This window comes from Pterocles gutturalis, unplaced genomic scaffold (assembly GCF_000699245.1).
Source record: "Pterocles gutturalis isolate BGI_N339 unplaced genomic scaffold, ASM69924v1 scaffold14653, whole genome shotgun sequence".
Lineage (NCBI taxonomy): Eukaryota > Metazoa > Chordata > Aves > Pterocliformes > Pteroclidae > Pterocles > Pterocles gutturalis.
Window position 1 is genome coordinate 2,331 of NW_010125797.1, and position 25,431 is coordinate 27,761.

Here is a 25,431-nt window from a genome sequence, read left to right on the forward strand (position 1 = left end):
TCCTCCCACCTCACGCCCTGACGACCAGATCTTCTCTAACCAGTCTTTCTATCCTTCCTAAACCCAACTCACGCCCACCATCTGCTTTGTCTTCACCAAACATGCTTTTGCTAACTAGAGGACGCAAAGAAAAACCTCAGAGCATTTCAGAGGACATACCAATACTAGCTGAGAGAGAAACCTGTTGTTGCACATCCTAGGAAAAGCAACGCACACTTCTAGATTTAAAGCTACTTGCTGCCTTTTCTTTCCCCAAAGGACAGTCTGGTGGTAACTCTCCCCTTACCACTGGCTAAAAAGGATAAGGGGTGGCAGAGGCACTACGAAGCATTTGACAATGAATGCCAAGCCCTGCCTAGAGAGTTACTCTCAACACTCTTGAGCAGACTTCCTCACATTCACCTAAATGATTCATGTACTTCCAAAGCAAAGCAAGAGCTTGCTTTTTCTCTCAAAATAATTGTAAAAAAAAACCCGAAATAAATGTTTAAAAACCTAGACTTGAAACAATGTCATTCCACAGACAGCTCTGACCAGGTTCTGATCCCCTGTGCATCTTCCTCCAGAAATCAGGAGAGCCCTTGACAGACCATCCACAGCCATGATCAGTCTTCCAATAAATTTACATAAGATTCCTAAAACAGGAACAGATCCTGACACGGGGTGAACGTTACAGCCTGCAAATTTTACACATAACACCTGCCATAAGGTTAGTTTTCTTTCTGATTTCCCCTGTAAAGGATAAAGAGCATCGTGGAACTGATGAAGGTGTTTAATACAGTGTTAGCACAAAATTCAGAGCTTCAGGCAGAAGCAGTAACAGAGTTAAAGAGAAAACTTGACCTGCCAGCTAACCTTGTAATCCACCTGAGATAACACAGTCCCATACTTGGTTTTGTAACAATTAGCACAAAGAACACATTATCAGGCTAACAAGATTCATCAGCAGAAACAAGGTGCGTCAGCAGCCTTCGACATTTTGTCAACACACACTGCCAGGTTGGGTTTAGCACCATCTGTCCTGGTTCAAACCTTTCTCTCAGGCCAGCTTTAAATCCAAGATGCACAGACAAAAACTCGAAGCAACTGGATGTCCTTAACAATCTGCAGAACATGCTGACTCGAAGATGGTACCTTGAACAGCTATGCTCATCTGTTTTCTTTCAAGTACAACTGATAGTTCTCTGTGTTCTCTTCTTGTAGCCTGCACACCAAGATGAATTGCCAAGCATGATCCTCCTTCAGGAGGCCACCAAAGGCTTCTGTTCAGTTGATTCCCTTTCCATTACGTACCACACAAAATCTAGAGGCATAAAACTGAGCTAAGGAACAAAGAAGCCAGGATAAGATGAACAAACAAATCCATCATCCTCACATCTTAACTGTCACGCAGGCTCTTACACCACTACAAACAGATTGCAATGCAAGACCTAAGCTTTGCTTCGTAAACTGGTTTCATTACTTCTCCCAGCCTCCCCTGTTCATCAGTTTGGACAACAGGAGGCATTTGCAGCAGTCCAACCAGGCGTATTATAAAGCACACGTCTGAAATGAAGCTCTGTGAAAAATCTGCAGAGAGAAGAGCTAAGACTTAAAAACCCCATCTCATAGATGCATAGGTGGTGGTGTGTAGGAGGTGGAAAGCAGCACTGCAAAATCTGTTACCTTTCCTGAGAGTGATGAGCACACCCTCCCTACCACAAATAGACTATGAAGGAAACATTATGCTGATGACTGTGAAAAGCAAGTTCACTACTCTGGTTTAGACAGGTCAGCTTTATGTGAACACATGCCCTCCTTCAAAGCTACTAGAGCAGCTATTACTTTTTTTTTTTTAAAAAAAAAAAAAGGAAACATATTACATTTATTGGAAATATTACTGAAAATAACGATTTTTGAAAAAAAATCTTCCTCATTTCAAGAAACGGTTTTACAAATTCCAAGCTAACAAAAAGTAACAACTGACATACATAAACAAAGCTCCTAGTAGAAGTTCCCATCTTCCACCTGCTGGTCTGACAACCCCGTGCTACACTCTGTCATAACAACCATCACTAATTCCTCCTGCCCTCACCCTTTAAATGTCTGCTATGCAAATATATGCTCCTAATGGGGCAGCACATAGCCTTTCTCCATGCTGTGGACAGAGAAAAGTGCTTAGCTGATAAATGCATTGGTCCAGCACCACCAAACACAGCAAATGCACTTCAGACAGATTTCTAAGACCATGGTAGGGATGAGGAAAAGGGGGGAAATTTTTCCTCTGATGATCTGTGCAAAACACATTCATATTTACATCACCTTTCCAGTGACTTTTCTCTTGACCTATTAGAATAATTTTCTCCAGAGAGGGAAATTAATTCAGCCTCCAGCTCCGTTTGATCTCTGCTATTTCTCTACAAAATAATTTATATACGTCTATCTGAACTCTGTTAGTTTTACCTTGAGGGATTTCTAAGATGAAATACCACATGCAAAAAATTAAAAGAGACCTGACCATTAAAACTGATGTTCCTAAGAATCCAGAGGGAAGCATTTGCCCAGATGAACGGCACAAAGCATTACCTAAGTCAGACAGGGGTTAAACAAGCATCTTCGACTGCAATTCTTACATGGCTAAGATATTCTGGGTGATAAGTAATGAACTCAAGTGTCTGATGCCACAGTGTAATGTCATTATTTTTAATTGCCACAAGTATATTCACCAGGCAAAACATAAGTGTTTCATGCACACATTATCATCTATAAACTGCATAAGGAATACAAATTCTACCCAACTGGGCAGTGACTGCATACATGCTTAGAATTAAACCACACATGTCAACGCCCTTAAAGTATTAACCGATTATAACTTATTAGCTTAATTAATTATAAACATTTCACATTAAAAGCAATCAGAAGCTCGTAGTCAGTTCTCAATACTAGAACTGAGAACAGGTTTTACAGCTTCCAGCCTCCCTCCTAAATGCTCACATAAAATTAAGAGAAGGTCCCGATCTTAAGTGTTCTCTACCCTATCTCAGCCCTTATAATTTCCTTCTTGAAGCATATTTTGCATTTCTAGCTGTAAAAATAGCTTACTTTACATGTGATAGTTTGTTTCAACCACTGGCATCTTCCCTTCTTCAGCCTGATGGGACACTCCCTGTTAGAAATAGTGTCTGTATGGATAAGAACACATTTCTCATGAGTGACACTCACCCTGACACCCTAACTGAATTTTTCACACCACTCCAGGGCAACGTTTGTCTGTTAAGACCAGAGTGCACCCTTTGGGCCCTAAAACCATCACAGGGAATTAGTAAGAAAAAAATCCATATATCTTCTTTACATATAATGGCACGTGAATAAAGAATTTCATTTCACAATGACAAGGTATAGCAAAGGTCAGTCCACAAAAGCCTGGAGCCTTGGCTTTGTCCCAGAGCCTCAGAGAAGACACACACACAGCTGACACAACACTGGCAGGGTATCAGCTGCTCTAGGGGATGCCCCTTCCACACAGGATGGAGTGGGAGGTGGGACAGAGGGATTAAGCAGCTTCAAGGGCACAAATCCTGCTTTATGTGTTTCTGAAGGAAGCACAGTTACAGACTGCTCCTCCTTCTGTAGCCAACCTACTAAGCAGGGAAAGATAAGTTCTTTATTGGCAGCGTCTCCTCATTTTAAGCTTAATTTTGACTTTTCTGACCCAAGGCTGGCAAACCTCCTGGGCACGCGCTAACAAAGCGCAAGCAAACAGCTCTGAAAGCTAACACCAAAAGCTTCCAGGGCAACCCATATGTCCCACAGTTTTCAGAATCAAGTTCTCTCCCTGCTTCACTCTTGCACAAAGCATGGGGTTTTTAAGAGGACAATTTTAGCAGCTTACACCTCCAGTTTCCTCACAGGGAATATTTTGCATTAGAGAAGCCACTGGCAAAAAAGGGTTTGTGATCTACATTTTCAGATGTCTATCTGAGACATTCAGTGTAGCTTTCACCAGTAACAAATTTCAGTCTCCAGATACATTATGCAAGCTTTCAAGTACTTGTCTCAAAGAGTTTAAAAAAAAGAAAAATTATTACCAATAATCCTTACACAGGCCACCTAACTTTCTCTATGGGATGGATTTAACACAGCTGAAAGCAGGTGAGAGCCAGAAAGTTTAATGACAGTTTACTGTAGAAAAGAGAGGTCATCTCTTTCTTTAGGTGCTAGCAGCTTTGAAGAAGTCCCAGACATCCACAGGTTATGTAAAAGATTTTATCTATTAACCCACACATTCCTTAGGAAGTTCTATCAGTGGCCAAAATAGTCACAAAATTATGTATATCGCATGCCACTGGTATTTGCTGATTATCACTAGTCCTCATATAAACTTCCTTTCTACTAATAGTAATAACAGCAGTGCTAGTAATTAGGTAATCACAATAAAAGCATTCTGCCTTCTTTCTTTCTTCCTCCTTCTCCTCTTAATCTACAGATTTTTTTTTTGTTTGTTTTTTGTTTTTTTTTTTTTTTTTTTTTTAGGAGGTGACATTGAATTGATAGTCTGAAAATACAGCCTAATCTATTTCTCCAGAGAAAGATATTTCCTCCACACTTCAGTCCTGAATAATTTTGAAGTTTATACACCCCTCAACACCACATCAGTCCAGGACCTCCATTTGCCACTCACTCCTATTAAGCATCCCACTGCAGCGCTTTGCTGAAGAGAGACTGGCAGACACACACACACAAGGCAGTGCTTTGCCAAAGTGTCACTTCAGCACCATAAACTTTCATTGCTAGCTAAAAAACCCCAGCCAGCTGCAATGTTTGGCTTTTACTACATCAGCAAACAGCACCAGCTATCATCACAAATCCTCTGAAGATAACGACTTCCAGACAGGCACTGAATGAATCACATTTAAGCTCCTTCCCTTCCAGGGTTTACACTCTTCATCTTGGCCGGCAGGGGAAAGGAACGCTGAAACATGGCAGAAGATGCTAAGGAGACTACTATCCTAACCCAGTCATGTTTGAAAGCTTATAAAAGCTGTACCTTGAGTTGCACAAAAATGCCATTCTGAAGTTTGCCCAACTACCATGGGTTACATAAAACTATTTCCCACCTGAAACAGCAAAATCTTTCATGCAACAGCAGGTAAGGACAGGAATCATTGGCATGAGTATGAATCATCCTCAAATGAACTTACAACATATTCCTCCCAGCAAGCAGCACCTTGGTGAATATTTAACATGGGATTGGCAGCTATTTAGGGCAGGGAAAAACCAGTGAGTACTGCATGAAATCCCACAGGTGGATGGGACACTGTGAAACAGAACCAGTCCCGCGGTAGCCTGGGAGACTTGGATAATGCAAAGGCCAAACGTACACAGGGGAGACAAACACAGCAGCCTGGAATGTGCTACGCAGGCATATTAGGTTAGAAGGGAAACGGAGATAGAGGATATAGGAGTTGGAAGGGAGATCAGAGTAAAGAAAACAAGGGGGAGGAAAAAAGAGCAGGGACTGCAGGCAAGCAAACCCTCTTACTATATACAAATGCAAAAGTCAGTCTCCTGGTGAAAGGATGGAGAGCTGCTTTTGCTCTTCCCCTCACAAGATAAAGAAAAATAAATGAAAAATTGTGTTCTGCTGTTTGTAGGTATTACAAATATGTCATTATCAGGACATGCAAATAATTCCTAGTGGAGAAAGCATCCACCCTTCTATCAGCTAGCAAACAGTTCGTGTTCTTGGAGACCAAGGGAGACAGGCACACTCAGTTCAGGGATGGGAGTACTGTGTTTCTCCAGCATCTAAACAACCTAAACCTGTGGTTGAGCAATTACTAGAAAACAAAGAGCAATATGATAGCACCCAAAAGCTCTCCATGGGTTAATTCCTCCATGGGTAATTAGGAATATACACCAGTCTGGACTAAAATGTTACCTCACAGCACGAAAGCCATTAGGAAACAAGGAAAACTCACAAGACCTTTACATTAAATTAATATTTGTTTCTGAATTAACGAAGGGCAATAACCTCCAGGATATCTAAATAGTCACAAGTTTTCTTCCCTTGTAACTCAACTCAAGTTCTGCTTGAGTCACAGATGTCAACACATGAAAATGCTTATACACAGAGAACATGGTCTTCCTTTAAATATTGCTACTTTATCCTCTCAGGAAAAATACCAACAACATGCCCCACAGCAGGAAGGGCATTTTCTCTGCTAAACGGAGAGGCCAAGTACAGGTTGCAATTCAAAAATCCTCCCAGCACTTCAGCTTTCTCTTCAACAAACACAAACTCCAGCATGCCTGCCTAGAGTTACCCATCTTTCACCATCTGGTTTTTCCTGAGTATTGTAATTTTGTGTACATATTAATCTCTGTCTTACTCAGACTAATTCTAAATATTTCAAATAGCGGTGTTTGGAGTGAAATAGAATTAAGGCACTCACATCCAGCAGTGCTACGAGAACATGCACGTACCTGCTGAGAAGGAAGTGCCAGGGAAGATCTTATCATAAAGCAAAAGAAATGGAGAATAAAAACATGGGGATTTTCTTGCTGTCTTTGTGACTTCTGTGGCCTTCCTAATAATCAACCTGATTTCTGTGGGCATCATTAGCATATTTCACCAAATAAACTCGCCTGTAAACATAAGAGTGTGCTTCAAGCACCCTGTACTGTTCTTTACAGCGCCAGCTACATCCATAAGGCTTGTCCATGTGGAAACACCAAAGGAAAAAAGAAATATATTAATGAAACGGCATTAAATGGCCTCAACCATAATTGTTGAATTTATTTTGGAAACAAACTACAAATCACTGAATTAAAACCACTTATATTCCAATACTGAGCATTCATAGAGGATCGCAACACAATTTCACAAGACTACAGACATTCATACCTCTGTACAACCTAGGCGGTTCCTGAGCTTTCCCATCCAAAAAATATATGCACTGTCATGAGGCAGAGATTTGACTGTGTACATAAAGCAGATTCAAAATCTTAATACAGCCTACCTATGGGCACGTTATTATCATAGAATCATCAAATCATTAAGGTTGGAAAAGGCCTCAAGGATCATCAAGTCCAACCATCAACCCACACCACCTAACTCACTAACCCATGTCCCCAAGCACCACATCTACATGTTTCTTGACCCCCTCCAGGGATGGTGACTCCACCACTTCCCTGGGCAGCCGGTTCCAATGCCTCATCACCCTTTCAGTGAAGAGTTATAAATCAAAATCTCCTGTTTCAAGAATATGGACTAGCTTTACAGAACCAATTCGTTACAGATGTTTTAGGACAACACACCATCGGTAATTCTGAGACCAGTAAGCAAGGCTGTACCACAATAAATCAGTCCAGCTACACTACAATCAAAGAGATACATACATCTGTTCACTGACAGTCCCACTTCCTTCACGAATTCAAAGAAACAGCTAGCAACTGCTTTCTCTTGAGAAGGCGCTTCTGTAATTCAGCTCCTGAGCACTGTGGATCCCCTATTTGGGAATCTCTCCCCTCATTCTTCCACTCTCAGTCTGTCTACATACATTAAAAAAAAAAAAAAAGAAACACTGCTAATTGCTGCTAAATATCCCCACCATAGGAAATAAAACATGCAAAATTTACCTAAAGAGGATAAAAAGAGACAAAAGAAGAAAATGTTTGAGCTTTTTCAAGTACTAAGCAAGGCATTTATATTCTATGCAGGTAGCAAGGAGACTACTCTAACAGTGATGGGGACTGTAATGTTGGGCATTTAAACCTTGGGCACTGCTACCCAAGATAGCTTCACTAGAAGTCAAACCTGAATCCTATGTTTCTGGTTATTTCTGCATAAGTTTTTTATAGAAGGATTTCTAAACTGCTCTCTGCATTTCTGAAATGCAAAATGTAAAGTGGAAAACCTAAAGATTTAATATTCAGCTTTTTTTAAAAAAAACAAACACTATAGGTGGTAATTAAAACACTCAGGAATCTCAGTTTGCAACAAGAAAAAACATAAATCTCTGAAAGACAAGGTATTACTTGCATGTCAAAAACGGGCATCTAATAAAGCAGAAAAGAAACCTACCTCCCTTCTGCCACTGAAAGAGAAATTTTCAGAGGCACTTAGAGGGGCTGCATCCCTTCTCCTGGTAAGATTGCCTAAATGAGCAACTACCTGGCTGGAGTACACTGTGTTGCTTGGTGACTTAAATCAAAATTGAGCTGCTCTCATCTCAAAATTAAAAGGTGTGTCATCATATCTTTCCTCTCACAGCAGTGCACAATGTCTCCTGAAGCTTCCCTGTAAAAAGGATGAAAGAGGCTCCTACATATTGGTATACTGGTGATTCCCCAAAGTGGATTCACCCCAGCTCTAAGCAATGTATTGCCATGGACCATGGAAAAATTTGGTTGTTTGTAAGACTAGCTATTTTGGCCACAAAACGTCATAAGACAAGAAATACTCCACACCTGTGGGGTCCACAGCACTGAATATTTATGCTGGGCTGGTGTGTGAATTCTAAGGAGTCCCAAGAAACACAAGTTGGGAGGTGGGGAAGAAGACATAGCAAAGTTGCCATCACTTTCATTTTTCTACATTAATTTTCATATTAAGAGCAATTAGCAAGGGCTTTTAGTTAAATAATATTTTCTATGGAAAAAAATGCCTAATGTCTAAATTGACAGTCTTCCCAATTACAGTCTCCTTTTTCTCTGAAAGTCTGGTAATTAAACCAATGAGCTATATCACCTGTTCTGTAAGTATATTATCTATCTGCATGTTCTCTGCTACTGGAATTTTATGCTTGTGTTTACAGTGCTATTTACTGCAAACATATTAAATTAAGAAACACTAGAAAGAAAAAGGATTTAGCACACACAGACACCAAACACAATCCATGTAGATACAAGACATGCTAAGGACAAGGCCTGTTATTCTATTGCCTTCAGTAAGATCTACAGCACACAAAATCTAACTACATCTTTGCACGGTACTCATAGTAACTTGAGGTTTCAGCTAGAACAGTATAAATACAATTATCCACCATAGGAATCACAGAACTTAGCAACTGATTTATTCTTGAGATGCTAGAGAACCAAATGATGTGCATTTAGTAAGGTTAAGAACTTCAGTTAGTTAACTGCCCATCTGAAAGCAATAAACTCTGTAGTCCATATCTTGTTCTTAGGCAATATTATACACTAGATATTAACTAGCTAGCACCCATCCATGCTATCTGCATCTGTATGTTCATGGTGGGCTGAAAATAGAATATTCAAAGGATTTCACAGCTTTCTTAACTTGTGAAAACACTTGCTCATTTCTACAGTAAATGCAACTATCATTAATCATTTTTTTAAAAACTCAATTAATTTAGAAGCACAAACTGTACACAGAAATAAAACATGCACAGGAACAGAATACATTTTTTTAAAGTGTTTTATCTGTATAACTCTGTACTTCAACTTACCTTCTCTTAACAGAGAGAAGAAAGCATGAAAAAGAGAAGCAACCTCTTTTCTGTTTGCAGGAGGAGCCCCAATGATTACAGATAACAGTATTATTATGGGCAGGTTTTTAAGTTGGGCTCAAATTTACAACTAGTTTTTCAAGAGTTAATCCATTTTTAATAGGCTGTATGCTAAATGCTAGTGTGCATTAGAAATAATTTGTGAGTAGATGCACCCTGGCAATGCATGTACAAGTATCTGCTTAGTATATCCTTTGCATAAATATTGTATTTCCAGGTAAAGAGACACCAGGGCTGTTTTCAACGAGCTGAAAGTCAAAACCAGACTTCCACCACGGCACAAGGAAAATGCCAGTCACTACGCAAGATCGCAGGCTTTCACACAGAGGAGCAGGTCACTATTAGCAGATCCTAGCAGTGACCATGAGTTTAGATGGGCTTCCAGACACATTTGGAACCAGCTGATCCCAGCCAGGAGCAGGGAGTTGGACATTGTGATCCTTATGGGTCCCTTCCAAGTTGAGATATTCTGGTTCAATGTTTATTACACAGTCCCTGATCCTGTAATGGATGGTAAATAAGCAAACTCCTCCACCTGCATGGAGGTGGAGTTGATAGCAGTTCACGGAATAACTCAGGTTGGAAGGGGCCTCAGGAGGTCACTGTTTGCTATGTTCAGTTAGAGGAATTTGGACTCAATTAGAAGGGTCCATGTAAACTGGAAGAAAAAATTTGTCACAAGTTTAGAAGCCAAATAAAATAAGAGATTATTGGCTAATGCCTTTCAGCCGTCTGGGTAAAAAGAGCCTTTAATCATGCCTCTATCCCCTTTCGATGCATATGCTTCACTTGCAGTTACCTGCCAAATCCCATGACTCGCTTACGCTGTGTAAGCAAGGTAAGTGTTCATCTTGCACATGGGATACACAGCCATTGGCATTAGGACAATTCCAAATAGATATCCATAGGAAGAATAACCTGCCAAACACACCAGCTAGCCATGCTGAAGCTCAAGGAATGGATTTGCTAGTTGTGGTCTCTTACTCCCAGTTTAGAGTATCTTAAAGATATCATACCCTTAAGAGAGATAACCTTACAGAGATAAAAAACCAAAGTTACATTGATATTTTGACTGTATGCCTGGTTGGAGCTGTAGATACTAATCAGCTAGATGGTCATATTGCTTAGATGACTCAGAATCTCAGTCTAAAAATACCAGTATCAAGAATCAAATGAATGGCGGTGTGTATCTAAAGAACAAAGCACCAGTTCAGAATAATGATGCTACTTAATAGGGCTATGGAATAATATGCATGTACATTATCAATGTTCTTTAACTTCTCAGATGTGGTTTTATTCTGTTACAGCCATCACGACTCATATTTAAGATTTACAATATACAGAATGGAATTAAATGAAAGTCAGCAGAGCTTTGCTTCATACTCTGTAATTATAAGGATCTACATGTATATATTAATATTAAGATGAAAAAATATTAGGTATGGTCAATACTAAAGTAGGTAATTGCATATTACAGCAGTGATGGTCCTTATGACACTGAGAGCTATGAACAAAAACAGAACAGTATCAGCATAAAACTACGGACAAGCTTTAGCAGAAACAAATGGTACAGACTCCTGTGGCCGTGCCATACTGGTGTATCCTCGGTAGTTCATTAGATACTAGATCTTGTAAATATTCAATGTAGCTTTTACAATGGACCACAGCCACATCAAAAGCAACACTTTACTGATAGCTGATCAAAAAAAGACTAAACAGCCTCCCCGAGGAAAACTGCTTTGGAAGAGAACAAAACCACTTGTGAGATGTTTCCAAAACCACACCCCCACAGGGTAGTAAATGCCTACCACCACAGAATACCCCCTTCCCCAACCCACAGCATTTGTCAGACAGACAGGTATACACTTCAATAACAAATAAGGATAAAGAAGAGTTTTTAAGAACGCAATTTTAACAGCTCCTCTGGACAGTAACTAGCAATAAGATACACTGCATAAGTCCTTCATGCTAAATCCATACGACACCCATATTTGTGTGCAAATACTAATATTCTTCATAAACGTATTTTTTTCTAACACCTAAATGTTCATACAGAAAACAGCACAAAAGGAGGTATTTGTCTCTTCTGGGTTATTTTTGTCTCCAAAAAACACTGCACATGTTTTGGAAGGCATCATTCCCACTATGAGCTACCCGGGGCTCACTTTTCACCTAGTGTAAGTGGAAGAATGTAACTGCTGTATATCAGCAACAAAAGTGTAGTAACACTTGGTATTGTGCAAATATTTAACGTTCACCTCTGTGCTGGAATAAAAATAACCACAGAGTGTTTTATAGGATGAGCTGAGGCGAATTTAATCTGAAGAATTCAGAACAGTTTGGGGGCATTTTTGAGTTTGTGTGACTATATTAACGGAAGATGGTGACTCTCCAGGTAGATCTTGACTTTAGATGCAATGTATCTAACAAGTCAGTGGACTGGTACACAAACCCTCTGTTCTTCATCTGCAAAACATACAAATTGTGCTGTTAAACCTGAGTTTTGCTGTTTGACCTTTCAGGTCTAGAAGGTTGCTTTTCAATGCCGAGTTATTTGGAAAAATAATTATCTTCCCACTCCACTGTGCAGTGATCCTCCAGCTGCCGGCCCCCACTAGAGGCTGGCTGGATTCAGAATCGTCACCGATTCAAACCACATGACCCAAATTTGCTAAGACTTCTCAGAATAGTAAAGTTCCACGCCCAATTCTATTCAAGTTCCCAAATCCTGCGAGTCACTCAAAATCCAGGCTACAAACAGCAGCCATTCTCCTTGCTGTTCACCTGCCTAGTGTGACACCGATCATCCTGCGTTCACACCACCGACAGACACAAAAGAAAACACTCCCTCTGCCCCTCACTTCATTGTCCACTTCATCTGGAAAAGACTGTAAATAAGCAAACCTGTTTGGTCAACTGATCCTTCTTCACCAAACCGGTGGCTGCAGCAATGTTCCCTGCTCCTTCCACTGTCTTCTGGGCCACCGCCGTCACTCCTGTCACCACAGCTCCCCCAACATTAGAGACTTGCTCTTTGGTCTTCTCAGCCACTGCAGAGAAGCAGAAGATGGAGAAAAAAAAACAAATTATGGCTCTGGAAGATGTAAGTTTTTTGGAGAATCGTATCTATCCCTGACAGCCCAACATCACGAAGAGCCACGAGGCCATTACCCTTTGTGTAGCCCAAGTGCATCCTCAGAAATGAGGCTATCCATCTGGCAACACTGGAGCAGCAGAGGTAAAAATAAGCCTTATTTGTGGCTCAGTTTCTTGCATTTCAAAGACATTTGACATTTTCATTCATGTTTAGCTGTACTTCAGGAAAGAAAAGTCATTACTTAAGGGCCCTTACAACGCCCAACTCACTGTGTAACATGTAATAATTGCATGCAGTATATTTCAGTTTGGAAATGCATTCCAGTTAGTCCATCAAACACTTGCTGCATGTTACAGGGCAAGGAAGCCAAGATTTTTTACATTAGACTCAAAAGCCATTGATTATTCTTTTATTTTTATTTTTTTTAAATATACTTGATTAATAAGCAGAGCTACTGTTGCTCAAGCAGAGAATTTCAAATACAACCTTTTATCTGATTCTGAGATTTCTGTCCCACTGCTGATCTGTCCATCCATAACATACTAATCTACAGAAAGACTGAATGCCAGAGATGCCACAGCAAAATGGATTCATAGCTAACTTCCAAGCCCCAGGGAACCAACAACTCATTTAGCCTACATATACATCAGCAGCTGCCATTCTACCTTTCAGGATATCACTGGGTTCTTTCTGCTCCTGCATCCCCAAGGGCTCTTTCTGACAGCAGTTCGCACTATAGTGAAACCGCTCCAAAGGGAAGAGATGGGATGACTTCATACCTTCAAGTCACACAGCCAGATTTTTGGCAAAAACACATTTACTCATCTGAACAAGGCACTGTTCTTCAAAACAACCCAGCATGTAGTTTCATAATTCTAACTAATCCTCTACTTTCCTCCAGCCCAAATCCCATCCAATCCATAAAATGTATTCACACCTCTGCCTGCAGCCTTTATGAGCGCAGGATGGATTCTGCTTGGCCAATAAGCCACTCTTGCAGAGACTTTTTTGGGAAGGACATACAAATAGAAGACTTTCTACAGATAAATTGTATTTCTTTAATTCTTACACAATGAGTATCAGCTGTCCGTTTCACAGGGCATGCAGCACAGATTGCTATGATTGGCATTAAATAACAACAATTAGGAAAAAGCTAGAAGGGTAAACAGTGATATTTAATAAAGACCCAAATAATAAATATCTGCTGACTGAAAATAGAGGCAGATCATTTAATGCTCATTCTAACTAACTTAAAGGGAACAGTTAGTAACTGATTGAGTATTATCTCCCTTATAACCAAACCCAGGAACATTCATTATAGAGCAGGACAGCAATGGACTATACATGTGTCCATCCATAATATTGTCTGAAACTTGAAACAGAAAAACTCTGTTCCAAATACATTCCAACCTACACATGCTAATAAGATAAAAATTCACACGAAATGTCATTGTATCCATCCAGTACTCTATTGACATGCTTTTTCCAGAAAAAAAAAAATCAAAAGTGAGTTTTGCTGAAAAGCAGCTGTTGCTCTCAGGCACGGTTTGACATAATGCTGGCAAGCGCAGACAGACATCTATTAAGATGCCCCATTTGATTATTACCAGCTACAGACTACAAAAAGCTCTGGATTCTACACATAAAATTTATACAGGAAGTTTTTCACTAGTCCTTGCAAACACATATCTTAAAGTGTGTGTCCTAATAACACGCTATACCTTCCAAAGAACGTGCACAGAGTCTTTCAGAAACACACCGAGTAACATTCTGAGATGGAAACTTACTAATGCTTTCATATTATTTAGAATGACAAGAAGAAATCTCAGAGCTACATAAAAAAAAAAAAAAAAGTAGTATCTTGCAAAAATAGGTTTTCAAGTTATATTCTCCAATAAATTTTTTAAAAAAGATGCATTCTGGGTAAGCTTCAGTATTGCTTTTTATTTTTCCTCTCATTCCTTGTCTGGGAGAGGAGGAAAAAAGAAAACAAAACCAACCCAAGATATATAAATCAAGGTCCTTCCTATACACATTTTCTTCTGTTTATTTTTTTTAATCGAAGTGACACTCACTGTTTTGGAAACTTCCTTTTCTAAATTCATTGAATGGCAGAACATTTAAGAGAGACAAATTCAAGCAGGCTTGATGCTGACAAGGGATCCACGCTCAGCTGCTCTCAAGCAGTCTCCTCCCTTCTGATAAAATGATAAAGCGATAAAGTATGGCTGCACTCTGTTCATTGTCAATAGTCATTATCACCTTCACAACGTCAAGATCTTAAAAAAACTGCACCTCAAAAGCAAAATGTCAAGAAATGGAGTGAAATTAGGCGCACTGGCGATGCTAGCAGGAGAGAGTATTCTTTTCTGTCTCTAAGGAATACCTAAACACCATCAAAGTCCCCACTGCCAGAGTGACTCTGTAAATAAGCTCCAGCCTCTTGACCCTTCAGCTCTGGAAACTAGCAACAGGAGAAGAAAAAGCAAAATGGGTTTCCAGTCTTGTGTATTTTATTGCTTACACTAAGTAGTAACAGGGGAAAAGTGTTAAGTGCGCACAAACAAATTAGTTCTGAATACAGGGGGTTGATACCAACTAATTAAATCAATCTGAATACCAGCTTGTTTAATGATCTTAAGCCATTAAGTCTGTGTCAAGCTGATGTCCGTTTTGCATCACAGTGCTGAGAAAATAATAAATCAGCTTCCACAGAGCTCTGCTGTGCTATGACCTGATTACTTCTGTCCGTCTACGCAGACTGTCCGTTCCCATAAGTGATCGTGGGACCGTGTACAGTGGCCATGACAAGGCTAACTTCAAAAGGGAAGTTCTAATGCTGACTACAGCACTCTGCAAAAATTATTAGCATTGAAGCTTTCTTTTCCCTACTTATTATAGACAACTGGGTAACATACAGTATTAATGTAAAACCTCTGGAGCAATTTAAAATGAGAACTAGTTGGTTTCCATTTTAAACAATAAAAGCAAATGAAAACAACAGGATTTCTCTGAATTAATGAAATTACTCTTACTGCACCAAATATACTTTTGAATATGTATTTCAGACAATAAGGTTGCCTTAGGTACTTGAAGAATTCATTTACAAAGCAGCCATAAATATATTGAGGGTTCTTTAATTCATACAGTTTACTGTAAAGATACCTGATGGTATAAAACCCCATAAAACCAATAAGCAAAGCTTCTTCCTCTTGGGAAATTCTGAGAAAGGGTGACCTGACAAATAGCATGCTCACTGTATTCCTGTGAATCACAGCCTGGTACCCTCATTTCGCAGTGTCTTGATGCCACTGAACCTGGTACAATCAGGTCATAACTTGTCTAAAGCAAGAAACATCTCAGTCTAGTATTTCTGGGTTTGGAAAGCACTGACTGAAAAGCATATTTAGTTGTTCAGCACTTTGAAGTGTTTCAGCTCCCAGTCCACTCACCAGCAAAGGGTTTTAAACCACAAACTATTAAAAAAAAAAAAAGGCAAAACTAGCAAGACCTCAGAACTCAGACAGTAAGAAAGGACTGACTGCACAGCTGTGAATACACACTCATTTCGATCTGTGATTCTAGTTTGCATTTGACTGTCTCCAACCTCTTGAATCATTTTTATTCACATAACAAAACAGGCTATTTCACCTCGGGTTTCAAATGGTATTAACACCGTGGTGCATCACAAGACTACCAAAACTGGCAAAGTCCTAGTCCTATGAAAAGAGACAAGCAGGTCTTCACAAGTGCCCTAAAAGGCAGTTCTATCACATCAACTCCAGTAGCATTGATTTAAATGGATTTTATTTCTAAGACAAGCTCACTAGCATTTCTCGGTGTCTTCATACTCTATCTCACAGCATCACTACAGTGAACCCAAATCTGGTTTTGCCTACCTTCGCTGCTTGCCAGAACAACTTTTCATAGACTTGTAATTTTTTTGTTGTATTTTTAAAATATGTGCCCAAGCAATTCCTCTGTTCTTACACTGCCAAGCCCATACAGTTTCATTTTAGAAACCGTGCTCTCGTGATTTTGCATTAGGTCTCCTCTGCTCACTGACACATTTCAACCTGCATGTCTTCTCTTCATTTTCCATTTTCATCCAACAGACAAACTCCTTTCAAACAATTTAATAGGCCAGAAGGAAGCAAACTGTGGCACCCATTATTCCCAAGCTTTGGGTGCTTCACCCATTTCCTAAGCGGGTGAGGAGCAACCACTGCTTTACCTAAAATTCCCAGTAACTTTTCCGAATTTTTTATTCATAGGCACAGCACGTAACAGATGTCCTCTCCTTATGAGTGGCTTTATAGTTTGTTTCATATCTTCTGGAACAAAAGTTAACATCTTTTCAAACTTGTCAAAAAAATTCTATTAATCTACTTAAAATTTCCTGTCTCACTACATGTACTGCAATCAGATAAAGATGGATACTCACAGGAGTCAAGATCCATTGTTTCTTTCAGGAGGAGGAAAGAGGTTTCCCACTAAGCCAGCCTACTACAGAGTCCCAGTGCTGCAGCAAGTTTCACACCTGTGCAAATGCCCTTGACTTTCATTCTCCCGCAAAGCCCAGCTTGCTGCACATCACCTCTATTAACTTGCTTGCTAGTGCTGTCAGTTGCTGCTCCCACACCTGGGATGATATTAGACACATGTGCCTCAAAACTCATTCTACTGCAATCCTCTCCTGGTTGTAGTAATGATCTGTGAATATTTATCTTAATTGAGGTCTAACAAGCTGAAATTTCCAACCTCCTAACAAGAGCCTGCATGTTTAGCCTGAGGCTAAACTCTGAAGGGGTATCAGATGTTCCCTTCAGCTTTGTTACTAAAAATAATCTTGACTGACTTCTCAACCATTTATTTGGGTTGTGATCCTAAGCACTGCCATTTGCTTACTGAGTTTTTATTATCCTTTGCATTGGCTTATGTGAGCACAGGTGAATGATACACTCACTGTACGCAGAACAAAAAGAAAGAAGAAATCCTTTACTACTCCCTTATTTATCTGCTTTCTAATTTCTTAGGTGAAAACCACCTCAAATTTGTTGACCACGCATTTCTTCACATCTCCACAAGTCTCATGCTCTACAGCAGAAAATTCCCCATTCTGTTGAATGCACTATGGTCAGCTGAGGCTTTCCTGCACTCTCTATAGACCTCAAAGCCTCATTCATTTTGGCACTTATTAGTGACTTCAAATCACTGGCTACTGGCTTCCATTCATACCTATAGTGAACCCTGCAAATCAATTTAAAATGCAAATTTACTCTTTTTCAGTGTAACATGAATATACATGCCTGGCATTAACTTTAAAGTTTGAAAGCCACTACTGAGAGATTAGGCAATTCTAAAAAACATTTCAAAACCCACAAAACTGAGACAAAGTCACCTCAGTTTACAGACACTCTGAAATTTGTTTCTTTCCTATAAGCCATTTCCCTTCTATCTTCCCACCCAGCCAGCTCCAGGAGGACACCCTGATGAGTCACAAGAATCTTTTCAGGGGGATGAGGCATGTCCACAGTGCAAGGACAGCATGACTGCAGGCACAGCAAGCACACCTCCCCTGGAACTGCTCTGCCTGGGTGCTGCTGGAAACAGACCTCAGGCTGGGACGAAGAACCACTAAGAGAACAGATCATACTTGGCTATTAAATTCACCTGGAATTCTCTGTGGCCACAGATGTACCAGTTTAAAGCCCTCTTTATCAGTCCCACCAGCTTACAAGCCAAGATGTATTTTACCCCATCAGGACAGCTGGATCTCATCACGCTATAGCATATCTTATGTCTCAAAAACTCATCCAGGGTTACAAAAACAAGTTCTGGCAGAGGCACCAGTCCTGGAGCCAGGTGTGGATGTCTTGGGGATGCCTGTTCCATCCCAAGTCTCTCCCAGTTACAGGGAGGATTGAGAAAAGGCAGCTGAGAGGGTTCCTCTTACAGCTCTGTGCATCCTGCTCCCACCTTCTCTGTCCCCATGACGCCACCTTCTTCCTGCCCCAAAACAGCTCCTGGACCCACCTCTGCAGCAGCTGAGTCAAGCTGTGCGCCCCAGAGACAGCAGAGCACAGCCCCACAGGTCCACCTCCCTCTCAAGACTCTGGGGTGCTCCTCATCCCCCAGTCCCTCCATCCCAGGGGCTACCCTGCTCCCACAGGAGCCCCACAAGCGAGGCCACCCACCGGCCCTCGGGTGGGCAAATGGTGGCAAGTGCTTCCTGGGGTTCTTCCTTTCTACCTAGCTCTTGTAGTCCCTGCTGGATGAAGGAGGCTCCTACACTATCTTCCCTCCTTCACGTGTGGCAGTAATTCCCGGCTCTCTCACCAGCATCAGTCCTGCCCGACCATAAGCTCCTAAACCAGCAGCTTCCAGTCCTCCCGACACACGCCCCAGTCCCTCCTTGCTTTGCCTCCCACAGTGCTCCTCCAGTGGCATGTCCCTTCTCCATCAGGATCACCACCAGGAGACAAACCTGGGCACCCAAGCCAGGCTTTCAGCTTCTGTAGGTCAAAGTTCTCCATAGCAAAAAAAAAAAAAAGGCTTCACTTTTTTATGCCAACTAGTTTATGACTTTCCAGCACAGAATATTTCACCTTTGGCAATAAACAAACAACAGAAAGACCCTTGATTTATCTGTTTCTAAAAAAGCCAGTAATTTCCTTCTGTTTAGGAATCTGGTTTCATTAGTCTCCTGCCTCGTACTAGTACAGCTTTGACTTTGATTCAGAACGTGCCTCAAAAAACCCCCCTCACACAGAAACGAGAATATTAAATTTACACATTTGATTGTAAAACAGTGTATACATTTTGACAAAATGAGCGTTGCTTTCTGCCTTTCCATTTTTCTGTGGTTTTCTACTATTCATGAATTGGAGTGCTCTCAAAAAAAAAAAAAACCACACAGAAATTTTAGCAGCTAAATGGTTGGTTAATCAAACGTAGTGAAGCGATGAAATTAAGACAATTTTCTTACCTGTTGTGACACCATGAACAACTCCTTCCTTGGTCCTGGAACCTAAACAAAGAACAATACTAGGTTGAAAATACATACTCTTATGTACTGTAAAGACTAGATGGATGATAAAGAGGGGTGAATAAAGAAATCACATACAGTTGCGTAGAGTATTTTTTAAGATTATTAATATTAACTAACGATAAATTCAACCTAAGGGAACACATCAAAACCATCAATGAAGAGCAACTGCATGAATGTACATTGACTGTCGAAAGGGGAATGATACTAAATCACTTCTGCAGTTTATTTCTTGTATGTCCTGACTTCCTTGCCTTTTTCTCGTTTGCCGTGTTAATGAAGCCTTCCACTTTGCAGACGCACATGGATGACTCTGCACAGAGACCACGTTATTGTCAATGTCCTTAGGAGGCTCATGCATTTGCAGAATATCAGGCTTTACACTTCCAACATCTCTATAATTTTAGCTTAACACTATGTGTAAAATCATAGACAAACTGGTATATCAGTAACATATTAGAAGGAAATCTATGAGCAGAAATACGTTAAGAGGAAGCATCTTCATCCACAATTCTTTACAATAATACAATTAAACACTGCAATACAGTATCAGCTTATTCATCAATATATCCTACTTGCTACTAGTGCCCATTTATGGCAGTATCAGGTTGATTACAGGATTGAAAAGCCTCTGTTGTCCATGAGCAAGAGCAGAACAATAATCCATGATACAAAAGAGGAAAAAAAAAGCTGCATCAAGTAAAATAGCATGTTACTTTAACTAAGTAATGAAGAGGTTAAACAGCTGAGAAGTCTTTTTCCCCCTTTATTCTGATTTTCTCTCTTAGAAAATCTTGTTTTCTCTCGCTGAAAATATTTATCATTGAAGGAATAATCGATTTTATTAAATCCCAGCCGTTAATGTCTAAGGACTTGTTTTAGGACTTTGGTTGTCAATCTTGCAGCACCATGACACCTGAAGAAGCAAAGCACTTTGAACACATCCTGGAATCCAAGCAGATGATGCTTCTACCAACTTTAGAAAGAGACGAAACACCATTTCAGGCTTACAGTGTGTCTGTTGGAATACTTAATATTAAGCATATGTACTGTTAGACCTGGCCAATATCTCATTCTTCTCGTTGAAGTTATTGTCTGCAAGCCAGGCTATTAACCACATGGAAACCAGTGAATAGCAAGTACTCAGCTCCCTAGGGCTGCTAAGAGATGGATGATAGGACAGAGCTCTCTGAGGACCTCTGCAATGCATAGATCTGCAGAGGGACATATGCAAGTTCTTACTTCATTTCCCCTGACATAACACTGCTCTAACCGCAGCTAACACAGAAATCCTAGCCTCTTTCTGGTAGTGGAAGTCAGGCTTCTCTTTAACGAAAACTCGGCTCGCAGCCCCATTACAGAACGGAGAGACGTATAGCCAAATCCATTAAATGGCAAACAACCAGCTAAGTGGTGGTCCAGACCTCACAGCATATGTTAGAGCTCTGTACGGCTTGCCCCACTGCTGCACACTTGCATGGAAGGAGCTGTTTCTGCAGTCGCAGCTACGACAGCATCCCGAAGCACACGAGGAGCTGCCAGAACAGGACTATAAATAACTGCAGTTGAATTCAGTAGGATGACTTCTAGCTGGCAATGAAGGAAAGCTGGTCATCCACATTGTTTCTGAGAGAGACTAGCTGCTTTTCGTTCTGGCATTCCCAAAACATGAATAATCCTGCTCGTTGTACCCTGCATAACAAGGGGAACAGAGGAATCAGAGTAGGGACAATGTAAAGATCAAGGAGCCTGCCACTGGCCTACAGTCCTTAGGAGATGCAGGAGCAAGAGTAGAACATGGTAATGCTACTTTTTCCTTGCTACAACACCCATTTGTGCAAGTGGAGGGAGAAGCCAAAACCAGAATTTTTGCCTTCTTGCAATTAGAAAAAAATAAATACAACAGACTCTCTTCATTTCATTATTTATTATCATCACGGTCATTATGCCAAACAGAAAATGTACATCAGCGGTTCGGCAATACACTGATTTCTGGGCTTTTTGAGAGACAACTAGACTGTTCCAAGCAAGTTTTCCCTGAGATTCAGGCTGCTTAGTCAGAGCTGGTTAAAGACACAGAGGCATAAACCCAAATTGTCGCCTAAGAAAAACACTTCCTCCCAAGTGTTGAAGCCCATTATTCCACCAGATGGACCCTGAGTCCCTTGACTACTCCTCTGGCTTTTCAACTACCAAAGGGAAATAAGAAACCTTATGAAAAGAGAGTGCAGCAGAGGAATTTGGATGGTCTTGCCAAATAGGTCATGACTGCACTGTTCTACGCTAAGGCCACGTGCCAGCTAAGCACAGGGAGTAGTAAACAACTCATCCGCCAGCCAGCCTGCTCCTGATAAACTGTCCCTCTGTTCTGCTGAGGTATAACACACCAAAAATGACCAGACTGGAAACTTCTGTTCCTGAGCGCTGACCGTGCGCTCAGGGGTCAACTGAGCAAAAACTCCAGCTCCCTGGCAGCACACACAGAGCTCAGAGGAGCTCTTGGGCAGTAGTGCCTCACTGAGGGCATGCAAGAGCATCCTTCTTGCTCTCAGTTCCTGTGTCAAAGTGAGTGGGGATGAGTATTGCTACTCGTTTCCTCACTGCTTCACACCAAAAGCTCTTGAAGGATACGTGGAGATGCAGTTTCAGTTTTAATACACCATGCAGTACAGGGCTGCTGAGCCTCCTTTAAAATCCATGATCAGGCCCTTTGACATCAAGGAAGGTCCTGACGCTGTGCTTGTCTGAGTCAAGACAAAGCCACTGATTTCAGCTGGCCAATACTGAAGCACATCAGCAGAGGAATTTAGGGAAAAAAACAAAAAACAAACAAACAAACAAAAAAACACCTGAAAGCAAAAAACCACACCATAGACTGTATTGAACGGTATCTTGGATTTAAAGAAGCAGGACAAAGGTAGTGGACTGAGCAAAGAAAGAACAGACTTCAGCATGGAGAGGGAAAAAAAATCCCCGGTAATCCTCCAGTACGCCACTCTCCCTCAGAGCTCAAAGTTTCCCCCTGTGCCAAAGGGAAATTTTCTTGTGCAAAAAAAAAAAAAAAAAAGGAAGAAAATAAATAAGTTGCAATGATCACATTTCATCCTAAACAGCAGCTTTTGTTTATAGAACTCTTAGCAGGTACAATTATGTTACAATCCTTCATGTAATAGCTATCAGTGGCCTGGACAGAAAAGTCCAGATGTTTCCCATATTTACTTAAATTCCACTGATTTTGGTGGGACACCATACCACGTAGGGGATCTGGACTAAACACTTTGCATCTTATTAATTCTTCAGCAGCAATGGAAGGCTGAATGCTACGGAGCTGACTGCTGAAACGGAAAACAATTACCAGGTCCCTCTCAGCCCAATGCTGTTAGGTTCTGTTTTTGCAAGATGCCAGGCAGCTTTCACAGCATAACCTGGTGGTGACACTCATATCTGAAAACCCAACTATAGGGACAGGGAGGGAGAAACCTTCAGGAGCTCTAATGTAGTGTGCTGCTCCTCTCCTCTGCTCATAACAGGGTTTTTCACCACCTTTTGCATTCCAACCATTATCAGCCTACAGAACCAAGAGATTATCACAGCAGCCTTTGCTAATGCTGCTCCAGAGAAGAGCCGTCCCTGCTGTGTGCTTGGGACTCAGACAGACAAACACCCAGCTCCTCCTTTCCCCCTTATCCTACTTGATCCTGTTGAAACTCCAGCTGGGGAAACTGTGGCTCCCTACAGGCAGGTGTGGGCAGGCACACAGCCAGGAACACAAGCTGCCAGATCTCCTGGGGACAGCTGCCAACCAAAGGCTTTTTTACCTGCACGACTGAACCCATGCATATAGCTCTTTCCTCACAAAAAGCAGGCATCTGCCGTGGGAAAGATCCTTCTCCATCACTACACTCGTCTGCACAGGTCCCCATCCGGCTCGGGGCTCGGCTGTCCTCAGGATTTTATTCTTGAAGCAAGCTTGCCCTCCAAAGCTCAACCTCAGCAAAAGCGTCTCTGAAGACAATAGGAAATCTGTTGCTTTTGGGAGCAGAACTAGGCTCCGATATTATTATGGTCTGGAGAACAGGTCAGACACAAAGATTAATTTGGCGCACAGTGCAGCTTTCTAATACAAAGAAACCGATGGCCCCAGAAGCATAGTCAGGAACAGCAAGAAAAGAAAATAAAAAAGCAAGCCCTACCCCTGAAAAATAACTCCAATACCAAGCACAATGTACAGTGAAAGAACAACTATTTTGATATACCAAAAATGAGCAGACGCTCATTTTAAAATAGACTCATCTCACAATTATTTTTCAAAATGACTGCTGTCTCTGCTGGCAAGAGCACCAAGCTTTGCGATGGCTCAGCAGGAGAAAAGTCTATTCCAAATGAGTAGTCCAAACTATCTGGAGCAGAACTAATTTGTTACAGACTGGCACTAGCCTGCAAGGGCAGAGGGAATCCTGAAAAGACATTGGAATTGCAGAGACCTCAGTGCTCCCATTTAAAAGAAATGCCTCTGGTTTTCAGCTCCATTTAACTTCTCTTTGATATCTGTGCACATCTCCACAGCGTCCATTACAGAACTGACCTGCTGCAAAATCAGCAAAAGAGAAAGGACCTGCAGAAAAGAGTATCTCCATTCTTCTACAGATGAACTTTATTTGATGAATAGGAGAAAGAGATCCATATTTTTTTTATGACCACTTATTCCTATAGTCTATAGGCAGATTATTTTCCTGTGGATTTTTCACGGCAGCATTTGCAAGATAGCCCTCTAAAGCCCAGTATTTGTTAAGCGAAGATGGTGATCATGCAATCAAAGTACCGACTTGGGTTTTGAACAGGATTTTATCCCTGACTCTCTGCGAGACTCCTGTGTGGCCTAGATATGTCACTTAACAACTGCTTTGCCACCTTGGGGTCTACCTGCCCTGCCTCATTAACTGCAGTGGCTCTTCCTTGAGAAGTCATGGAAAATGTCTGCTATGGACATACAATAGTAACACTGTACTACAATAGTAGTACAGAACATGAAGTTAATTTCAAAAGATGAGGAGATAACACTTTGCCATACAAAATGTTACTGTCGACATGCCAAGCAGTCAGCGTGGCTTATGCTCAGTTTCTGAATTAGTGTCTCAAGCTTCTTCTCTTAAAATCCCACATAAAAGCCATGTGTTCTATGGCATTACAGATGTGGCTCCACAGAACAGTAAAGCAAGGCCAACACAACACACTGACACAGGAACCAACATCTGGCTTCAAAGAACTGGAGCTCAGGAGGACACAACTCTCCTCTTGTTTGTTTTGCAGTGGTCTCCTGTGAGTGGTTACATTTTTTTTTTCTTTTCAGGGACACTGAAATGCCAGGGGACACCGAAATGCCAGGGGACACCGACCAGCAGGATGATCTCTGCTGTGCACCTACCCACATAGAGGACGCCTTCTTTCGTCCTTCCTGCCGCCTCTGCCACACCCTGCTTGGTTTTTTCTGCTGCTGCTACGACTCCTTCCTTTGCCTTGGAAAGTCCTTTCATGAACACATCCATGGCTGAAGAATTTCTTCACACAGCTCTAGAGGAAAAAAAAGGCAGTACACTTTCAGTAAGATTTTTTTTCAGCTTTTTATCCCAGAAAGGGATGAAAATTTTATTCAAACTGAATGGGATCACAATTACTTCAAAATTGTATTATTTATACCCCCATATTATATAGCTCTCAACCTCATGTCTATTAGCAATAAACAAACACATCTCTGTTGTGAAGCTGCACTCAGT

The 25,431-nt window shown here is 41.0% G+C and overlaps 1 protein-coding gene across 1 annotated transcript; it reads right to left on the minus strand.

Annotated features, from left to right (window-relative positions):
• Nucleotides 1–12,416: 12,416 nt before the first annotated feature.
• Nucleotides 12,417–25,203, minus strand: SNCA (synuclein, alpha (non A4 component of amyloid precursor); the record flags this gene model as incomplete). Its single annotated transcript, XM_010078728.1, has 3 exons — nt 25,083–25,203; nt 19,598–19,639; nt 12,417–12,562 (listed from the first exon to the last, which is right to left on the minus strand). Coding segments are annotated over exons 1-3 (309 nt in total), but the record flags the coding sequence as incomplete, so codon positions are not given.
• Nucleotides 25,204–25,431: the final 228 nt, after the last annotated feature.